The sequence below is a fragment of the Zonotrichia leucophrys genome, chromosome 26 (assembly GCF_028769735.1).
Source record: "Zonotrichia leucophrys gambelii isolate GWCS_2022_RI chromosome 26, RI_Zleu_2.0, whole genome shotgun sequence".
Classification (NCBI taxonomy): Eukaryota; Metazoa; Chordata; class Aves; order Passeriformes; family Passerellidae; genus Zonotrichia; species Zonotrichia leucophrys.
The window spans coordinates 6,191,898-6,209,086 of NC_088195.1; the positions used below are offsets into that span (position 1 = coordinate 6,191,898).

A 17,189-nucleotide genomic window follows, 5' to 3' on the forward strand; every position below is an offset into this window, starting at 1 on the left:
GATAAGCAATGCCAGCTGAGGCTTTGTGTGGCCTGGGCAATGTCTGAATGCCCAGAGATGAAGCAGGTAGCTGTGGGCCAGGGGTGCACCTGCAATGGTGGCTGTAGTGCTCCAGAAATGTATCCTGAGCTGTCTGTTCTCCAGCTTCTTCCTGTAGCACTCATTTCAGTTTCAGGGAATACAGAGAGATTGCCAGAGAACAAAGCACTCTGAATCTTGTTCTGTGGGTCACCTTCTAGGCCCCAGAAAAGGCAGGCCCAGCATTGCACCCACCTCTGTGGCAGTCCTGTTCCTGGGGACTCACAGATCTTAGGCACTGGTTTCATAGAACCACTGGATGGTTTGGGTTGGAAGGGACTTCATCTCATTCCACCCCCTGCCATGGGCAGGGACACTTTCCATTAGACCAGATTGCTCCAAGCCCTGCCCAACCTGGCCTTGAATAAACCAACCATGTTCATTCCTCTTCCTCATGCTGTTCCCCAGGGTGGATGACAGCACACTGCTCCTTTGCTGGGGCTGCACAGAGATTTTAGTATCTGCTTGTGAAACAGCTCTTGAGAGATCCCAGCCTACACCATCCAGCCTCAGCACAGGCCTGGGAGCTGCACATCTGCAGGGCTGCACCAGCAGTGTGCTCAGAGGCAGCTCCATGGGGCTGGCCTGGTTTGCTGCTTTGGGGAGGTGATGCTCTCCCAGGGCAGTGTGGGGCAGAGCTGGCTCTGGGCTGGCTGCAGGATGCTCTGCCCCACCAGGATGGGCTGTGCTGATGGCAGTGCCACTCTGTGCTCAGGGCCCACCAGGCATGGTACTGCTCTCTGCACAGAAAACATTCTCCCCAGGTGAACCCCGTGGTCTGCTCCTGTGTTGTCCTACTAGTCCTAAGGCAAGGAGGAGGAGGAGTGAGGAGGTTCAGGTTAGGGTGGTGGTAGGGGATTGTAGTTGGGTGGCTCATGGTAGCAGGAGGAGTAGGGCAATTTCTAAATCGAATAGGAGGAAGAGAATGGCTACTAGGAAGAGGAGGATTGAGAAGGGGAGTTGAGCAGATCCCAGGGGGTTGAATCCTCATTCATATGGGGATAGTTTTTCTGAGTCGGGGGTTATTGGGTGAGTCAAAAGTTTAGTGCAGTTAGGAGGATGCTTAGGGTCAGTGATAGGGCCAGTATAAATAGGATTATGTTTATTACTCTTCTCTGGGCTTAAACCAGATTCTAAGGATTGGAAGTCGGATGTAATTTCAATACTAGAAGAGCATGGTACTGCTCTCTGCACAGAAAGCATTCTCCCCAGGTGAACCCCATGGTTTGCTCCTGTGTTTTGTTTCAGGAGGCTACGATGGGCTGAACATCCTGAATTCTGTTGAGAGGTATGACCCCCACACTGGACACTGGACAAATGTCACTCCAATGGCCACCAAGCGCTCAGGTAAGAGCCCACAGTGTCACTGCTGGGTCAGAAGTGACTCAGATAAATGAGTGACACACTCCATGTGTTTTCAGAAGGCTAATAACAATTTTATTAGGAACCCATTCCTTTCTATATTCTAGTTCACTATAGGGGACCTGATTGGTCCTTAAACCAAACCACCACCACCACTGGCTAATTAAGAAGACACCCATCTGTAAACAGCCATAAGGAAAACAACTTATTACAAACACCACCTGTGGATTGTTTAGTATTTGACTATCATTCTTTCTCTCCAGCTGCCTCAGACCAATTCATGGGAAAGCTTATCTAGCTTTCTCTCTCTGACCAGATGTCACAGCCACAGTGCCTTGAGGTCAGTGTGTTTCTGCTGCACTGAGGGAGCAGTCACTGCTGCTGTGTTCTGCTGCACTGGAGGATGCTCTGGCCCCAGTGGGTGGGTTGGCTTTGTGAAAGGATGATTTTACTGGCTTGAATTCCCAAGAGAAATATTGATTTTCACATGCCTCCATCCCAGGGCAAGGTGTGTGCAGAGGAATGCAGTGGCAGAGTCACAGGTTACAGGGAGGCTGATGAAATGCTGGGTGACTTCCACATCTGGGAGCAATGCCTGGCATGGAGAAGAGCTCCCAAGGCACAGACTGACCCCAGTACTGGGTCGGTGCTCAGCAGCTCCATGGGGCATAGTGAGGGCAGGTGTGACTGCCAGGCTCCTTCCCCTGAGCCCTGCTCTGGGCCAGCACTGCCACAGCACTGTCACAGCACTGTCACCCAGCAGTGGGCTTACACAAATGGTGCACTCACACCATAATTATCCCCACCAGCTCTTCACTTGTCTCTCTGCCTGGTGTTCTATCCAAGCTTTAAGTTGGCACTTGTATCTAGGACAAAAATACAGTTTAAATCCTACTTTTGGGGTATCTTTCTGTTTAAACTCTCCTTCATTTCTCAGAGGGGTTGTCGTGGGGCTCCTGTAGCTCCTGTGTGCCCAGGTGTGTTGACTCCTGCTCTGGCTGTGTGCCTCAGGCCTGCTGCCCTGGCCCTGCCTGTGTGTGCATGGGAAGGTTGCTCTGTGCCTCCACCCCTGTGTGCCTCCCAGTGCTTACAGTTATGTGCTTAGACCCTCTCCAAATCCCTTTTGAAGTTGCTTTTTCTCTGCTTCTTGCAATAACTGGCCCTCACAGCCAGCTGGGCAGCACTGCTCCATGTGATCCCTGTGCAGGTCCTGGTTAGGGACAAGTACTGGGTACTCAGTAAAACTGGGCTCTGTTCCAAAACATTTCAGTTTTCTTGTGCCTGCAGTGGCATTCACCAAAACCCCAATCTTTAAATATTTATTCCTGTGACAGGGATATTCCTGTTAAGTGTTGGTTTATCTGCCAAGAGTGGACTTGATTTAGGAGTTGGGCACTTTCCACATCCAGGAAGGCCATACATATAAAACACAGGATGAAATCTGCAGGTTTTTCTAGGTCAGAGGCACCGTGTGAGGTCAATCCATGAATCTCTAGGAAGCTTGAGGATCAGATGGCTTTCTCAAGGGGCCTGCTGTGGGCACCAGAATTGTCTGATTTTGGACAAGACCAGAGTTCAAGCAAGACCAAGTTCAAGACAAAAGCAGAGTTCAGGCTTTCTACAGCAGGCATTTCCCAGGTCTGTGCTCCCCACAGGAGCTGCAGGCTTTAGTGGCTGTGCCTTGGTGCAGCATGAGCTCCCTGGTGCCACAAGCCAGCAGGACCCTGGGGAGGCTCTTGTCCCCAGCACTGGCTTAGTGGCTCCTTCCTTGACACTGTGACCTGGAGTACCAAGATCTGAAATGTGCCCAAGGGCCCTTTTTTGCTCAGGTTTTGGTGCTGCCACTCTGGTAATAACAGCCCTAACTACTCACACCTTAGGTGTGAGTGCTGGTGACTTTGGACCCTGCAAGATTTCTTTTGTCCCCAAAAAACCCTCTAAGATTTATCCACATGCAGGATTTGAATTCCAAGACCAGGACTAAGAGTAATCCTGGCTTTATTCACAGAGATCATTTCCTCCTTGTTTCTTTTCATCTCTTAGGACAGTTCTGGAGGGAGGCCACCTCTCAGAGACCTTGGCCACATTGCATTGCTGGACCCAGTGTCCCTGATTAGGCCTCTTCAGCTCCTGGAGAGCCCCCTGGGCCAGCCTGGCCATTCCCAGCTGTTCTGGGCTCTCAGCAAGGACAGACAGGGAAAGCCAGGGTGTGTTTAGAGGAACAGAAAGTCTCTTATACCCTGTTTGTAAAGAAACAGATCCATGCCAGGGTAGCTGGCTCATTTCCTTCAGGATATTCATTAGTGCAAGAGTTCCCTGTGGGTGGTGACAGCCTGACAGGGCTGACTGTGCTCCCAGGAGCCCCTGAGGCCACCAAGTGCCTGGTAATGTCACAGTGTCCTCCTGTGCTCTACCTGAGGGGCTGCCAAGGAGGAGCCAAGGCTGGTAGGGGTTATTTGCTGCTGGTTTCAGAAATTCCCAGTTGGAGCAGCGTATTATTGTCTGCTTTCACTGTGAGAACACCTATTCAGGCAGCTGCTCCAGCCACCTCTGCCTCTGCAGCAGTGTAGAAACCAGTTTTCATTTTGTCTTCTAAAGGAGTAATGTCAGGGAAATCCCTCCTCCAGCTTAGCATGGAGCAGTGTGCAGCCACAGCCGGGAGCTGGGTGGCACCAGGGACTCAGAGCACCAGAGGAACCTCTGCCAGCAGAGCGGGCCTGGGGCTGCTGTGCTCACACACCTGTGCTCAGGTGTCAGCCCTGGTAAACTTTTGTGCTGCTGTGCTGCCCAGACCCCCCCATGCCCCAGAGTCAGTAGTGTTTGGTGGAGTGAGGTGTTTCCATGTTTCATATTGGAGACAACAACAACAGAAGATAGTTATCAACTGTTTTAGGGGAGGTACAAGCATAAAAACTGTCCTTTGGAGAGGGAGGAATTGAGTTGTTCACCTTGTGGCAGTGAGCCCAGTGCTGCCTGTTGTAGTGTGTTTTTATACTTTGTAATACTTTGAAGTAGTTTTGTTTTGTATCCCTGTATTTTTCCCAGATGGTTTATCCCAGATTGTACCCCCTTCCCTTTACCTGTGTAATCCCTCTCCCTGGCTGAGATCACCCCCAAACCCCCACCCTGGCTCTCTGTCTGTCACTCAGCATCCCATCCCCTCCATCTAGAAGCTTCAATCCAGGATGTCGAGTGATCAGCCAGAGGCCAGGGGTCAGCCCCCCAAGCTTTGCCCTATATGTTGTCCTAAATGTCCATCCCCCAGTACCCATCCCTTAGGGTCACTTATTGGTCAGTAAAATGTTCTCTTCTTTGGGTTTCCACCTCCCTTTAAATGGAACCTTGGCACATCTCCCGAGTCTCTCAGCAGGAGGCCCTCTGTGACCGTGTTCACAGGGGTCTGAGGATGAGGGAAGAGATGAGGATCTGACTCCATGTTTCAGAAGGCTGATTTATTATTTTATTATATATATTACATTAAAACTATACTAAAAGAATAGAAGAAAGGATTTCATCAGAGGGTTTGCTAAGAATAGAATAGCAAACAATTATAACAAAGGTTTGTGTCTCATACTCTCTGTCCAAGCCAGCTGGGCTGTGATTGTCCATTAATTACAAACATCTAATATGGGCCAATCACAGATCCACCTGTTGCATTCCACAGCAGCAGATAACCATTGTTTACATTTTGTTCCTGAGGCCTCTCAGCTTCTCAGGAGGAAAAATCCTAAGGAAAGGATTTTCCATAAAAGATGTCTGTGACAGCCCCCTGAGGTGCAGGAGCTCCCCAGAGCCCCTGAATAAAACCTTGGATTAACCCCTGCTAAGAGTCAGCCCTTTAGCATCTACCAATGTCTCTGGTGTCTCTTCTGCTGCAAAGGTGACCAGCTCAGGTGCCCTCAGTACCCTCAGGGCACGAGAGAACCTTCAGGACCCTCAGGGCACAGAGAGTGTGTCCCCACTGTTGTCCCCCGGTGTCTGCCGACTCAGGACTGGCCGGGGTTCCTGAGAGGCTCCCTGAGGGACAGAGACACTGCCAGTGTCACCCATGGGTGTGACTGTGCCACCTTCTCTCCACAGGGGCCGGCGTGGCTCTGCTCAATGACCACATCTACGTGGTGGGTGGGTTTGATGGCACTGCTCACCTCTCCTCGGTGGAGGCCTACAACATCCGCACCGACTCCTGGACCACGGTGACCAGCATGACCACGCCGCGCTGCTACGTGGGGGCCACCGTGCTGCGGGGCCGCCTCTACGCCATCGCTGGGTAAGCCAGGGCCTGCTGGGGGACACAGCTGCTGTCCCTGCCACGGGGCCTCTCCTCGGTGAGGGGAGACACCCACAGGGTCACTGTGCCCAACCACAGCAGGCAGCACAAAGGTCAGTGTTGTGTTTGCAGGAATGATGAATCTGACTCTGTGTTCTCAGAAGGCTCATTTATTACTTTATAATACTATATTATATTAAATAATATATATACTTTTATATATATATATTTATATATATATTTGAAAGAATATATATAAGTATACTATACTAAAGAATACAGAAAGGATACTTACTAAAATGCTAAAAAGATAATAATGAAAACTCCCGACTCTTTCCAGAGTCTCGACACAGCTTGGCCCTGATCGGCCAAAGAGTCAAAATAACTCACACCAGAATCCAATGAAACAATCAAATCTGTCTCTGTTTGGAAAACCAGGAGTCTGCTAAGGAAGGCAGGAGCCTCTCCTGAAATGGAAACTGTAAACCCTCCCACCCCTCTGAATTGCTATAAATTTTCAGTTAAGGAGATCTCAGGCAAAAAATATGGGAGCAGGAAATAACAGTTCTTTAATAGGGAAGAAAATAAAAGGATAAAATAAAGAATGCATACACTAGAACAACACTGCCAGAGTCAGAACCCAACCTGACACCCTGTGGGTCAGGCTGTTGGCAGCAGTCCCATTGGAATTGTGGCTCAGCCCTCCTGCAGTGTCAGGGCTGGTTCTGCTGGAGCAGGGATCCTGGAGAAAGGTGCAGTCTCTGCCTCTGAAGATCCAGTGGAAGAAGAGGCAGCTGCTGCTCCTCTGGGCAATCCAGTGCAGAAGCTGTGCTGGTGTTCCAGAATCTCCAGATTATATCTGGGTAGGAATGCTTGGCTCCTCCCTCTGGGCTCCCATCTCCCAATGGGATGCTGTAGCTCTTATCAGCCATGCAGTGACATCCAATAGCTGTTATCAGCAATGTCCCCTCAGAGGGAGGAGTGATTGTGGTCACTCAGAGAGAGATAAGGCAAACTGCCCACTTGACAAAAGACAACTGCCATACAGATGGTAACAGAATACATCTTCCCTTGCAGTCTGGAACAACCTGTGGGTAAACAATCCCCCAGCACATTCCACATGAGCAAAACACAGGAGAAGCAAATGAGATAAGACTTCTTTTCCTTTTCTCTGAGTCTTCTCAGCTTTTCAGGAGAAAAATCCTGGGTGAAGAGATGTTTTCAGAGAGTGTGAATGCCACAGTCCAGGGCCCAGGCAGGCAGGAGAGCAGCAGCAGACAGCAGTGGCAGCCTGGTGAAGGGGTTATAATTTGGGTAATTTGGGCTATTCCAGTCTCCCAGGAAGAGCTCTGAATGCCTCAGCCTCTTCCTCCAGCACCCTCCTTCATGTGTAACTTTGTGTCCTGGCAGATACGATGGCAACTCACTGCTGAGCAGCATCGAGTGCTACGACCCCATCATTGACAGCTGGGAAGTCGTCACCTCCCTGGGGATGCAGCGCTGCGACGCCGGGGTCTGCGTCCTCCGGGAGAAGTGAGCAGAGGCAACTCACAAAGAAAAACATTCTAAAATGTCTCGGCTGGAGGAGGAGTCCCAAATGGTTTGCAGTGACTGTTCTTGAGAGTTGTGGATGCTGTGGGAATAGGCACCAGAACAGCAGCTTTCTGTGCTGCTTGTGACTAGAGCATGTGCATAACTGTGTGATCTCAGCAGTCATTTGCAGTCAGGGGCTCTGTGGGAAGCTGGAGGAAGGGGATGAATGGGTCAGGAGAAGCTGCACTCTGTGCTGTTCCTGTGGCTCAGTCTGTGGGCAGAGCAATTGCCCCAGCCTGGTCTCAGGCAGCCTGGTGACCCCTCCCAAGGACCTGTACATAGCCCTGGGTCACCTCTTCAGCCACCGCAGGACCCCGCGGGTCCTCGGGCGCTCTCGGCCGTGTGGATGTGTGAGGCTGAGCCCAGCTGCTCTTGTGTTCCAGCTTCAAATCATTGTGTACGTCCTGAATGTTGCAGCGTGCTCCCCAGCACTGCAGAGCCAGCCTGGGTGAGTGTGAGGGCCCTGAGCTGTCACTGTGTCTGCAGGGCTGCACACAAAGGAGTCGAAGGTTAAAGCTGTCAGCCCCTGTGAGCAGAGCCTGAGGCCACGGGCAGAGGCAGGGGAGGAGCTCAGTGCCTGCCACAGAAGCATCTGCAGTGTTTGTGCTCTTGATCAGGGGCTCAGCAAGGTTCATCACATCGTGTTTCCTCAAAAAGCTTGACAGCTCCAGCTGCAAATGATGTGTGGCACCGGGGGCTTGGCTGTGCCCCACCCTGTGAGGAGGTCACCTGAGCTGAGGCCAGGAGAGCAGGGACACAGTGGCTGCTGCCCACCAGGGTCCTGCTGGGTGAGGCACTGGGGATTGTCCCCAGACAGACCCGAGCCCAGCACACCTGAGGCAGCCTTTCACTCAAGTTCATTGTGTTGGTTTTCCTTTCATCTAGGATTTTTCTGCTTCCAGGGCTGTTCTGGAGTGACATCCAGGATTCTGTTTCGCCCTTTGTTCTCAGCTGTTTATTCCCCTGTCTCATGACTCCACATCCTGTGACACTTGCTATCCCTGGCTGCCCCATGGGCCCAGGTGAGGCTCCACCAGTGGCTCCCAGCAGCTCATGGAGCTCTCCCTGCTCAGCATGTCCTGCCTCACTGTTGGGGGGCTCAGGCTCCCCTCTGCCATCAGCTTGGCCCCACAGTGCCTGGGCTCCATGTAGTGCTGCTCGTTGGGCTTCCTGCTGACTCCTTGCTTGGGGACAGGGTGGGATCAGGGACGTGGTAGCATGACCTAATGATGCACTTTCAGCCAATGCTCTGACCTTCTGCGTTTGTTTCTATCACACAAGTGTTCTGTGGTTTCGTTTCCTATGTTTATTTTTTAATGAAAGTATAAAGAATAAAATATTTCCTGAGCCAGTAGGAGTTTAGCTTCTGTTCTCTACCTTCCAGACATGACTGACTGCTGTGTGGAGGTTTTGTGCAAAGCCTGTGTTAGACAGGCAGTTGCCCTCAGGTGTCTCTGCCCTGCAGCTTCAGCCCAGTGATGAAAAACAGCTGCTCCAGCTGTGAGATCTGTGCACAGAGACCAGCCAGGCCTGGAGGACTCCCTAAGGTGGGAATTTCTTGCAAGGTCTGTTGGAGAAGAGGATGGAGCACAGAGGAGGAAAAGACTGATGACAGTCAGCAGCAATAATGAATTATCAGGGGCTGAACATGAGCCCAGGTGGCCAAGAAGGCCAATGACACCTGGTGGGTACCTGCCATGCTGTGACCAGTGAGCATCCCTGTGTGCTGGCACTGCTGAGGGCACACCTCCAATCCTGGGAGCAGCCTTGGGACCCTCACAAGGACATTGAGGGGCTGGAGTGTGTCCAGGGAAGGGAACAGAGCTGGGGAAGGGGCTGGAGGACCAGGAGGGGCTGAGGGAGCTGGGAAGGGGCTCAGCCTGGAGAAAAGGAGGCTCAGGGGGGCCCTTGTGGCTCTGCACAGCTCCTGACAGGAGGGGACAGCCGGGGGGAGTTGGGTTCTGCTCCCAGCGAACAGGAACAGGAGGAGAGGGAACGGCTTCAAGTTGTGCCAGGGGAGGGAGGTTCAGGTTGGATATTGGGGGAAATCTCTCTCCCAAAGGGCTGATCAGGCCCTGGCACAGCTGCCCAGGGCAGTGGTGGGGTCTCCAAACCTGGAAGTGTTCAAAAGACCTGTGGATGTGGCCCCTGGGGACATGGGTTAGTGGTGAACATGGAGTGCTGGGGAAATGGTTGGGCTTTTCCAAATAAAACAATTCCGTAATTCTGATACTGTTACAGCAGAGCTGCAGTTGCAAAAAATTACAGCTCCTGTTTCCTCCACGGGCATGTGGGATGAATGGAGCCCAGCATTAATTCATCTGTCCATGTGCAAAACAGATTCTCTTGGTTTCAGGGCAAACTGCCTCATTGATGGCTCCAGATCCTCCCCCTGCTACCTGCTCCCCCCACAAACACTCCAGGTGTTCAGGAGCCTCTCCTGACACCTGTCCCCAAACTGCTCCATCATTCTTCAGCCAGTGAGGAGTGGGGAAGCAAAGAAGGGAACAGGTCCCGTTTGGGGAGTGCAGCACTCCCTGGTGCCACCCATGGATTGTCCCAGCTGTGCCCTCTGCCAGGGTGCAGGGGGAGCCACCAGGCTCTGGTGCTGCCCTGCAGCTGTCAGGGGCTGCTCTCCCTTCCCTGACAAGCCCTGCTCTCCTGCAGGGGGCTCAGGGGGATTCAGCTCCACAAGTGCCGTGTCCAGTGTGTGGCTGGGCACAAGCTCAGCAGCAGCAGAACTGGGTCACAGCAGGATGTGACCAGCAGAGCCATCCCTGCCTTTCCACAACAGGATGTACTGAAGGGTTTGAAGAGGAACTTCAAGGTGTTTCCAGGGAGGTAATGCACAATATAAATCTTCAAAATGCTCCATGTTGGTGCTGGAGATGAGAAAATGTCCAGGCTCCTGCTGAAAGCAAAACAAAGGGACAAAATGTTCTGCTTGGGAGGAAACTGGTATGGATTGTCCCTGGCCAGCAAGAGTGAAGCTTCGCTTCATGATTGATCCAGCAGAAAATGCTAAAAGACATTTTCACCCTTCCACTGCTGGCTGCATGGAAGCAGCAGGAGAAAATCACCAAGGCAGGCCTTGCAGCTAAGGCACACAATCACCTCAGCTCTTCTTTAAACACTAAGCACTCTGCCTTATTTATGTCAAGGGAGCTAACAAAACATGGGAGCGCCACCTCTGACTTGGGAGTTTTGCAAGAGTAACTGATAAAGTAACAGTCACAGAAATAAATTTAAAATACTACAGTTTTCCTGACTGAGCTGGTTGTGAATGAACACCTTGCAGCAAACCAATTTGTATGAAAGAGAAAGAATACATTTGTACAGTGGTCAGGAAGCGTCCTGGGAAATGAGAAGAAGTAAGAATTTCAGTAAGAACTGAAGAATTAAGGGTGAGTTTTCAACAGAGAAATCTCCCATCCAAGACTTAAGAATTGGCCAAAGATCCTTTTAGTGGGTTTTTGTTACCTCCTGAGCTGTGCACAAGGACTGCAACAATGAGAGGCACCACTGCAGCCACCAGCCCAGAGCAGCAGCAGCCTGGGGACACGAGCTGAGACATCGGGGTGCTGTGGTGCCACTCGGGTTCATGGGCTGGGACCCCTCAGGAGTGCCCATCTCACATCAGTGTGAGCAGGTGAGGGCAGGTGCAGCCCGGCAGGGGGGGTTTGCAGGGTGGGTTTGCAGCCTCCCCTCCCACATCTGGCTGGGATCTCACCCTCACAGCCTGGGTTACCCCAAAATGAGGATCTGCACCTGTGGTACAGCCAGGCAGAGCCTCACAATCTTCAGCTCCAGACTGGCAGGGAAAGGCCTCTTGTTGGAGTTGCAGGATCCCCAATGTCTGGGAAGAATGATAGGCAGAACTCCATGCTATCAGAAGGCTAATTAATTACTTTATTATACTATACTACAAAGAATCCTAAAGAATACTAAAAGATACTAAAGAAAACTCATGACTGTCTCTCAAAAGCCAGGACTCAGCTTTTTCCAATTGGCCAAGGAAACAAAACAATCCTCAGCAAAATCCAACTGACAAACTCCTTCAGATAAACAATCTTCCAACACAATAACAGGAGCAGCAAATGAAATAAGAATTATTTCTTTCTTTCTCTGAGGTTCCTCGCTGCGATTCCCAGGAAATATCCTTGGGAAGTTGTGCCTTGCTTTCCTCTGTGGAGAGAAATGCAGCCCCAGGCCTCCTCTATTGCAAAGCAGATGTGTGGGCAGAGCAGAGCTTTCCTGGCTGGTTTGGGGCAGGAGTGACCATGGGGAGGCTCTGAAGCTCTGGAGAGGGAGCAGTGACACAGAGTGACACTGAGTGACACTGAGTGACCCTGGAGTGACACTGGGGTGACAGACAGTGACACAGAGTGACACAGAGTGAGCCTCAGGTGTCTCTGGGGCAGCCAGAGTCAGCTCCAGGGCAGGGATGGATTTGAGCTCCCAGCAATGCTCTGGGGTGTTTTTCTCAAACTGGTGTTGGCCCTCCATGAGCAGGAAGGATCCCACAGAATCCAGGATAATTGTGCTTGGGGAGGGCACTCTGGGGGTCTGTAACCCTGATCCTCTTTGGATCAGGCTCTGTGGAGTCCAGAGCACCTCCAGACCTGGGGGTTCTGGGCCTTTCCTGAGCCCCGGGACAGGACTGGACCCTGTCCCCTTCCTGTGGGACAGAACTGGACCCTGTTCCCTTCCCTGGTCTGAGCCTGGCCCAGGGCAGCCCCAGGGCTGTCAGTGGCACTGCTGGGCCCTCTCCTCCCCCTGCTCTGCTCCCCACACAGCCCCAGGCAGGGCTCAGGAGCTCAAACCCCCAAACTCTGCCCAGGTGCCAGGAGGGTGGGCTGATGTCTCCCAGCCACACTCACACCCCAGCTTGTGTAAGTATTACTGCTGCAATCCTACCCCTTTATTTAGTGAATATCAGAGAATATTTAGTGAATATTCACCTCAAATGTCAGTTCCCATTTCTGGCTCCTCCTGAGGGCTCTTGGCAGCAGACAGTCAGGAGTGAGCAGGAGGAGCATGGGGCACATTTACACCAAACCAGGGCTCCCCTGGGATCTGGCCTGCCCTCTAAAGAAGCACTGGCTCAGTCAAAGGCCTCTTTCAATCTTCTCAACAGCAACAGAGGGGTGGCAGCAGCAGCCCAGAGCAGCCCACGGCCAGAGGGGCCCCAAGGTGCTCAGTGAGGAGCAGCAGAGTCCCCTGGGCCCCAGGACCTTGTCCCTCAGTGCTGCCTGTGAGCCCTGGCACTGCCCTGGCACTGCCCTGGCGCTGCCCAGGCTCTGTGGGTCAGGCTGATCTCTGCTTTCCTCTCCACATTGCTGCCAATGTGCCCCTGCCCCTTTCAGGCCCTCTGCCCTCCCCATCTGTGCCAAGCAGCCACAGAGCTGCTGTTAGAGCAGCCCAGGTGCTCCCGAATCCTGGTGCAATCACTGCTGCAGCTTCACAGGGTCCCAGAAGGGTCAGAGGAGGGACGCCAGGGGCTCATCTGGTCCCAGCTCCCTGCAGTGCCCAGGCAGGGCCATCCCAGAGCCCACGGCACAGGATTGCATCCAGATGGCTCTGGAATATCTCCATTGATGGAGGCTTTTAAGGGAGACAATTTCCCTTTGTCCAACACCAACTGAGCTCCTTCTCCAACCACGAATTCAGGCATCTCCAGGCTCCCATGGCTGGGAAGTGGCTGTCCCTGATGGTCCCTGTGGGCCACGACAGACACAGCACTGCCAGTCCAAGATCCCTGGGGACCGGAAAATCCCAGACTGGTTTGGGTGGGAAGGACCCAAAAAACTCATCTCCCTGTCATGGGCAGGGACAATTCCACCATCCCAGGGGGCTCCAAGCCCTGTCCAGCCTGGCCTGGGACACTGCAGGGACCCAGGGGCAGCTACAGCTGGGGGCTCAGCCCAGTCCCAGGGCAGGATTCCTGGGGGAGAATTCCCAGTCCAGCATTCCCAGTTCAGGATTCCAGTCCAGCATTCCCAGTGCAGCATTCCTGTACAGCATTCCCAGTACAACATTCCCAGTACACCATTCCCAGTGCAGCATTCCCAGGACACCATTCCCAGTACACCATTCCCAGTCCAACATTCCCAGTACACCATTCAGGTACAGCAGTCCCGTCCAGCATTCCCAGTTCACCATTCCCGTACAGCATTCCCGTACACCATTCCCAGTTCACCATTCCCAGTACACCATTCCCGTACAGAATTCCCAGCCCGGCGCTCCCGGCCCCTCCCCGGATGGGCAGCGGGGCGGGGCCACCGCAGCGGGGCGTGGCCACAGCAATGGCGTCACCTCTGCGCTCCGCTGACGTCACCGTGGCGGCCCCGCCCCTCGCCATGGCGGCGCCCTGCGCGGAGATGGAGCCGGCGGCGCCTCCGGCCTCTGCCCCCGCCGCTCCCGCGGCCGCGCCGGGCTCGGCCGAGCTCGTGTGCGCGCAGGGCCGCAACCTGCGGGCCGTGCTGTGCCAGCGCTGCGGCTCCCGGGTGCTGCTGCCCGGCGCCGCCACCTTCGCCCGCCGAGAGGTACCGGGGGGTTCGGGGAGGGAGCGGGCGGTGCCGGCCGGGCGGTGACGGCCCCGTGTCTCCGCAGCTCCTCCTGCCCGCCATGAGGAAGAAGGCGGCGGCGGCGGCGACGGGAGGCGGCGGGGACGTGCTGCGGGAGCACTGGCTGGTGCGCGACATGTTCTCCTTCGAGAACGTGGGCTTCACCCGCGACGTGGGCAACGTCAAGTTCCTGGTGTGCGCCGACTGCGAGGCGGGGCCCATCGGCTGGCACTGCCTGGACGACAAGGACAGCTTCTACGTGGCGCTGGAGCGCGTGGCCCACGAGTGACGCCGGCCCGCGTGGGAGCCGGGCCCGACCCTCGGGAGCCCCCGCAGCCCCGCGGGGCCGGGCAGCCCTGGACTGACCGCGGCCTGGCTGGCCGCAGCTTGCCTCTGCTCCCCGTGTGACCGACCCACGGCTCCACTGCCACCCCTTTCCCAGATCCACAGCTGAGCAGCGCCAGGAATCGCAGCCCTGGCACGGCCGGCTCCTCACTGCACCCACACGGGAAGAGTGTTGGTGGTGGGAGGGTCCCTGTGCCCTGCAGGGACAGCTCACCCTGGCACCTTTGCCACATAGCCCAACCTGCCCCAGTCTGGCTGCTCTGCCGCTTCCCTGGTGGCTGCTGTTGCTCCGGGGGCTGAGGTGTCTCTCGTGACACCGTGTGAATGGGGCACTGGGACAGGGCCTGCACTGACAGCACTGCTGCACTGAGTCAGTGTGGCAGCTGAAACTGCCTGACCTGCAGCCACAGCAGTTCCAGGGCTTAAGGCTGAGTCTTCTGTTGATTTTCAGAGGGAATGTTTGCTGCCCCAAGCTCTAACATTTATGTTCTCCAAAACCTCATCCCACCTGACAGCTGTGGTACCTGAAGTGAGTGTGAGGCATTCCAGCTAAAGTGTGCAGTCCTATTAACTGAGTACTTGGGAACAAACACAGGTAGAATGTGCAGACAGCATAAGCTGATAGAGCAGCAAACAAAGAAAATGTGCCAGACCATGGAGCTTTCAGGCAGCAAGAGGGAAGAGATTCCAGCCTGAAAAGCCCCTGAATCATTGGACAGGCAGTGCTGAGCATGTCAGAACATATGAGTGTGTTAAACAGTGATGTCAGGAAGGAATTTCTCTTCTGTAAAAGCTGGTGGTCAGAGTGATCTGGGATATTGTGACCAGTTTTGGTTTCTGCCTTTTAAAAGCTGGGCACAGAGCTGATTAAAGATGGAAGGTGGCTGCAGCAGCCATGGTTCTCCCTGCATTTATCACTGCTGGTAATCATGGCCCAGCTCATTCTCCATTGCTGAGCCCTGTGTGAGTTGTCCAGGGGTGCTTTGGGCTTGCTGGTGCTGTGCCTCTCTGTGGGACACATCCCTGTCCATACCCCCTAAAGCCCTTGGGTCCTAACCCAGCTGGGCAGGCGTGGCTGTCACCGTGCTGGGTGATGGATTTGTTTGTGCCACCAAGCTCAAGGTTTAGGGTAGGGTGCTGCCCCAAGGCTGTAGGAAGAACCTTTCCCTTGCCCCTCTAATGAAACAATTTTGCTGGCAGGGCTCTGTAGGGCAGGCAGAGCCTCAGATGAGTCTCCCAGAGGAGGCATCCTGACAGCAGGAGGGGCAGAAACAAATCCCTTCTTCCTGCAGTGCTTGAGCACCTGCACTTCTATGATTTGGAGACACTGCCTCAATTTATGGCCTGGTGTCAGGAACCTCTGCTGTGGGCAGTCAGGATTTATCAGGGCAGGGAGAGAGGCACAGCAACTGAGAGAGAGCACTGTGGTCTGAGGGCTGAGGAGCAGGAGGCAAATCCTGTCCTGTGTCCTTGCTAAATGTATCAGATGGACATTTGTCATGGAAACTGCTTCTTCCCTCCTGCCCTTCCTGTCTCTTAGCCCTAAGCCCCAGGACTGCACAGGTTCACCAAGGAGATGTGCCCCAAAGGACAGGAGAGCTTCACTCGGGTTCTGCACCCATGGCAAAATGTGGGATCACATCACTAATTTCACACTTTCATTTGGATTGTTGTCTCTTAGGATATGTGTTCTGACCTGAAATACCCCAGTTACAGTCCGTGTTACTTAAATCTGCTGCACTGCTCACCCCTCATTTTGAAGGAGCCACTGTGCAGAACAGACTGGAAATCAGCTTGAGTACCACTGAGTAAATGACCTCCAAGAAATGGCACCTGTGGATTCCTGAGCAGTGGGTGGCACTGGGAGGAGCTGGGGGTGGTGGCAGCTTCCCCAGATGGTAGAACAGCCCTGGAGAGATAGATGGGAGAGCTCAGGTCAAAGCCTTCACATTGGAATGGCAGCAGCTGAAATCCACCTCAGCACAGCCCTGAGTGCTGGGAGCTCCTGCTCCCCTTCAGGGAGAGGGGAGCTGAGTCCTGCATGGATCCAGGCGTGCTTTCTGCTGGCTCTTAAATACTAAATAGGATCACACAGGCTTGAAATGATAAGAAGAAATGAACAGTGTGATGGCAATTCTTGGGAAGAAGCTTTTGTACCATGAGATCTTGGGTGTCATTCAGCCTCAGCAGGGTCTGGGTTCCTGCAGCCCATGAGAAACCCCTGCAGTGCTGGTGGCACAGAGATCTGGGGCAGGTTTTGGGACAGCTGTGCAGCCCAGCTCTCAGCCAGCACCTGGGCTAATTCATGTTCCCTGAGGTGACTGAGAATTTCAGGGGGTGGGCAGGAGGTGGGGGAAAGCAGCATCACTGTGTGGGATTTGAGCTCAGGCAGCTCCTCTGTGCCTTCATTTAGTGGAGCTGTGGGGAGGAGTGTCCCAGGCAGCAGACACGCCTGGGGGAAGAGCTGCTGCTGCTGCACCGGACACATCACCAGGTCTGGGCTCTGCTGAAGCTGCACCGTTCCTGTGTCAATGAGAGCTAATAAAAATTCACATAGACTCACAGATATGTTCACTGCTTTTTATCCAGCATGTTGAAAACTCTTCCAGTTGCCTGTGGTAACTCCTAGAAAATAGTGGTAGACAGCCCTCAAGCATGGGAAGCATTTACGTGATACCTAGGAAGGCTCATCCTGCAGCCCGTCTTTATCAACACCAAGACAGTGCAGAAACCCAAATTTCCATATGTAGATCACTTAAAATTAATTTGATAATGGATTCTTTTATTTAATGTCTGCATAGATTTGACTCCTGAGACCCTCCTGTGTTAAGATGTAGCAGTGCCTCAAGAGGGAACAGTAACAAACCTGCCTCCTTTGCTCCAGCCAATCCCTCCAGCAAGGTTCAAGGGGGCAAATAATAACAGTTTTGTCTAATTGCTTCCTGGTGTGGATTTGGCAGGATCTCTAGTGCCTGCCT

At 53.5% G+C, this 17,189-nt stretch overlaps 2 protein-coding genes across 2 annotated transcripts in view; both read left to right on the forward strand.

The window, feature by feature from the left end:
• KLHL12 (kelch like family member 12) overlaps window positions 1–8,654 on the forward strand; it is a 29,246-nt gene extending 20,592 nt beyond the window's left edge. Inside the window, exons 10-12 of the mRNA XM_064733059.1 lie at window positions 1,327–1,425; window positions 5,521–5,707; window positions 7,118–8,654. Coding sequence (XP_064589129.1) covers window positions 1,327–1,425; window positions 5,521–5,707; window positions 7,118–7,244 — 413 coding nt within the window. The 3' untranslated portion in view covers window positions 7,245–8,654. The remainder of the gene's footprint in view (window positions 1–1,326; window positions 1,426–5,520; window positions 5,708–7,117) is intronic.
• Window positions 8,655–13,653: 4,999 nt separating this feature from the next.
• On the forward strand, window positions 13,654–16,775 carry RABIF (RAB interacting factor). Its single transcript, XM_064733164.1, has 2 exons — window positions 13,654–13,845; window positions 13,913–16,775. The coding sequence occupies exons 1-2, from the start codon at window positions 13,660–13,662 to the stop codon at window positions 14,153–14,155; spliced, it is 429 nt and encodes a 142-aa protein (XP_064589234.1). The 5' UTR covers window positions 13,654–13,659; the 3' UTR covers window positions 14,156–16,775.
• Window positions 16,776–17,189: the final 414 nt, after the last annotated feature.

Excerpts from the sequence above, each read along its gene's own strand:
- RABIF (XM_064733164.1), top strand. The coding sequence starts at position 13,660 with ATGGCGGCGCCCTGCGCGGAGATGGAGCCGGCGGCGCCTCCGGCCTCT. Across the intron at positions 13,846-13,912 it reads CCACCTTCGCCCGCCGAGAG|CTCCTCCTGCCCGCCATGAG; the intron begins GTACCGGGGGGT and ends GTGTCTCCGCAG.